Source organism: Alligator sinensis, unplaced genomic scaffold, assembly GCF_000455745.1.
Source record: "Alligator sinensis unplaced genomic scaffold, ASM45574v1 scaffold137_1, whole genome shotgun sequence".
NCBI lineage: Eukaryota > Metazoa > Chordata > Crocodylia > Alligatoridae > Alligator > Alligator sinensis.
In genome coordinates, this window is record NW_005842545.1 from 836557 (window position 1) to 838732 (window position 2176).

Sequence of the window (2176 nt, forward strand, 5' to 3'; positions counted from 1 at the left end):
CTGCGGGGGGATCTGGGGTGGTGGAGGAAGGGTCTGGGGGAGATCCTGGGGGGTCCTCTACCTTGGTGATGTCACCCTGGATCTGGATGACCCCAGGCAGGGGAGCCATGGCCTGCAGGTCTACGGCCACGATGGTCACGTCAGGGCCCCTGCAGGGGGGCACAGACACACACAGAAGGTGGGTAAAGGGCACGCTTGACCCCCAGCTCAAAGCCCTCGCCCCCTGCCAACTCACATCAGCTTCCGGCTCAGCACTTGGCTCCAGCTCCCTGGGGCTGCGCACAGATCCACTGCACGGTGCACACCTGTGGGGACATGACCCCTCTCCCATCAGTGCCTGGGTTCTCCGGTAGGGAAGTAGAGGGCTGGGGTCTGAGAGCTGGGAGCCCAGATGCCTGGGTTCTTTGGAAGAGGAAGGGGCTGGACACCTGGGTTCCCTGGGTGGGGAGGCGACATTGGGAACCTGGACACCTGAGTTCTTTGTAAGTTAGAGAGGTTGAGGCAGGTTAGAGTACGGGGGTGTTGCACCTGGGTTTTCTACCCATTCTGGAAGGGGTATGAAAGCTGGGTGCCCAGACACCTTGGTTTTCTGGAAGGAGTGGGGGCTGGAGGTGAAAGCCTGGGAGAGTGGGGTGCTAATGGTCAGGATACCTGGGTTCTCTCCCCACTCTTAGATAGGACAGGGTTCTGGGTACCTAGGTTCTTATTCTGCTTGGGACAGAGGCAGGGGAGGGGGAGCAGGAACGACTGGAGCACACAGACACCTGGGTTCCCTATCCACTTTGGGAGGGTTTGGGGGACAGGATGCCCTGATGTCTGGGTCTCCTCCCTGCTGTGGGAAGAGAATGGAAGAGCTTGGCACCCAGATGCCTGAGTCCTCTACCGTGGAAGAGCTGGAATTCCTCATCCAGCTGCAGCAGCTTGAAGGCACTGCGGGCCCGCCAGCCCTCCTCCTTGGCCAGCCGGTAGTACATATCCCGTTTGTCCTTCGATGATCGGCCCATCTGGTCCTGATCCTGGCCCCCAGAGGACCTGTGAGGACAACAGCCACTATTGGTGTGGTTACCTGTCACTGGAAGGACACAGGCACCCCCTCCCACTGGTCCTTTTGGTGTCATTCTATAAAACAACATTTTTGTTGGTCCTACAAGAACCAGGAGCTTATTCAGCCTACCTATTTTTAGTAGGTCTCACATAAGCACCTAGCACTAGGGGCAAAGCTCAGAGACCCTATAATGATGGACAGGGGTGCTGGGAGCCCAGAGGGTAATAAAGTCAGTCCTATTATAACATGTACATGACCCCACAACTCTGGGAGGAATAACATAGGCCCTACCATAATAGGAACATGGGCACAAGACCCCCACTTACTTGAAGACAAGACTGTAGGTCCTACTGTCATTCACGATGTCAACAGAAGTCTGTGTGGAAATCCTACAGAAACACGTAGCCCTGAGGGGGCCTGATGGAATCAGGTTCTGCTCTATGCTCATACCTCCATAGCCACCATTTTGGTAGAACCCACAAAAATGGAGGCCCAAGATCACGCAGACATGGTTTTGTAGGCCCTACAATAACCCATGACCCCAAAACGGGGAGGGCGGTGGGGATCAGCTGGAGTTAGGCTCTGCTAATCTTAACCTTCTCTTCCCCCACGGGCAAAGACACCATTTTGGTGTCACCCACAAAAATGGAGAAACACCACAAAGACCTGAGGGGACCTAGATATGTTATGATAGAGCCTACCATACCTACTGGGGGAGATTTAAAAAGGTCCCAGTCACCCACGCTCCCTCCCTGGCTTCCCACCAATACCACTGATTAGCCTCAATTATTGTAGAGCCTATGAAAATGGCGATGCATTAGGATGGGAGCGCGCATTCACTAGTTTATGCGCAGAAGCTACGAACCACTGCCAATTTAGCGCGCATGCGCACAAGCCCTCACAAGCGTCCGGCGTGTACGTGCTGCCGCCCCAGTGCGCACGCGCAGAATATCCCTCCTGTTTCTCTTCCCCGAAGGAATGTTACCAGCCGCGCGGTCTCGGTCTAAACAACAGATCTTGGGGCGCTGGACCGGAAGTGATACCTAGCAACGCCGGAAGTGGAAGTGGTCCCGCTGAGTTGAAAGTGAGGGTGAAGGCAACCCCGGGGGCGGGGTGGGGCGAGGGAGAAGA

The 2176-nt window shown here is 55.8% G+C and overlaps 2 protein-coding genes across 4 annotated transcripts in view; one reads left to right on the forward strand and one right to left on the reverse strand.

The window, feature by feature from the left end:
* Window positions 1-2176, reverse strand: part of FTSJ1 (FtsJ RNA methyltransferase homolog 1) — a 6080-nt gene that overhangs the window by 3668 nt on the left and 236 nt on the right. The window contains exons 1-5 of one of the 3 annotated variants that reach the window (XM_014523901.2): window positions 2031-2176; window positions 1372-1452; window positions 884-1032; window positions 236-305; window positions 62-149 (exon numbers count right to left, since the gene is read on the reverse strand). The exon at window positions 2031-2176 is cut by the window's right edge and continues 236 nt beyond it. In XM_014523901.2, coding sequence (XP_014379387.2) covers window positions 62-149; window positions 236-305; window positions 884-1032; window positions 1372-1452; window positions 2031-2176 — 534 coding nt within the window. Of the gene's footprint in view, window positions 1-61; window positions 150-235; window positions 306-883; window positions 1033-1371; window positions 1453-1910; window positions 1930-2030 lie in introns of those variants that run through there. The other 2 variants (XM_025213704.1, XM_025213703.1) reach the window with 2 other exon arrangements.
* PLXNB3 (plexin B3) overlaps window positions 1995-2176 on the forward strand; it is a 31945-nt gene continuing 31763 nt past the window's right edge. The window contains exon 1 of the mRNA XM_014523898.2: window positions 1995-2129. The gene's annotated coding sequence lies outside the window, so the exon portion shown is untranslated. The remainder of the gene's footprint in view (window positions 2130-2176) is intronic.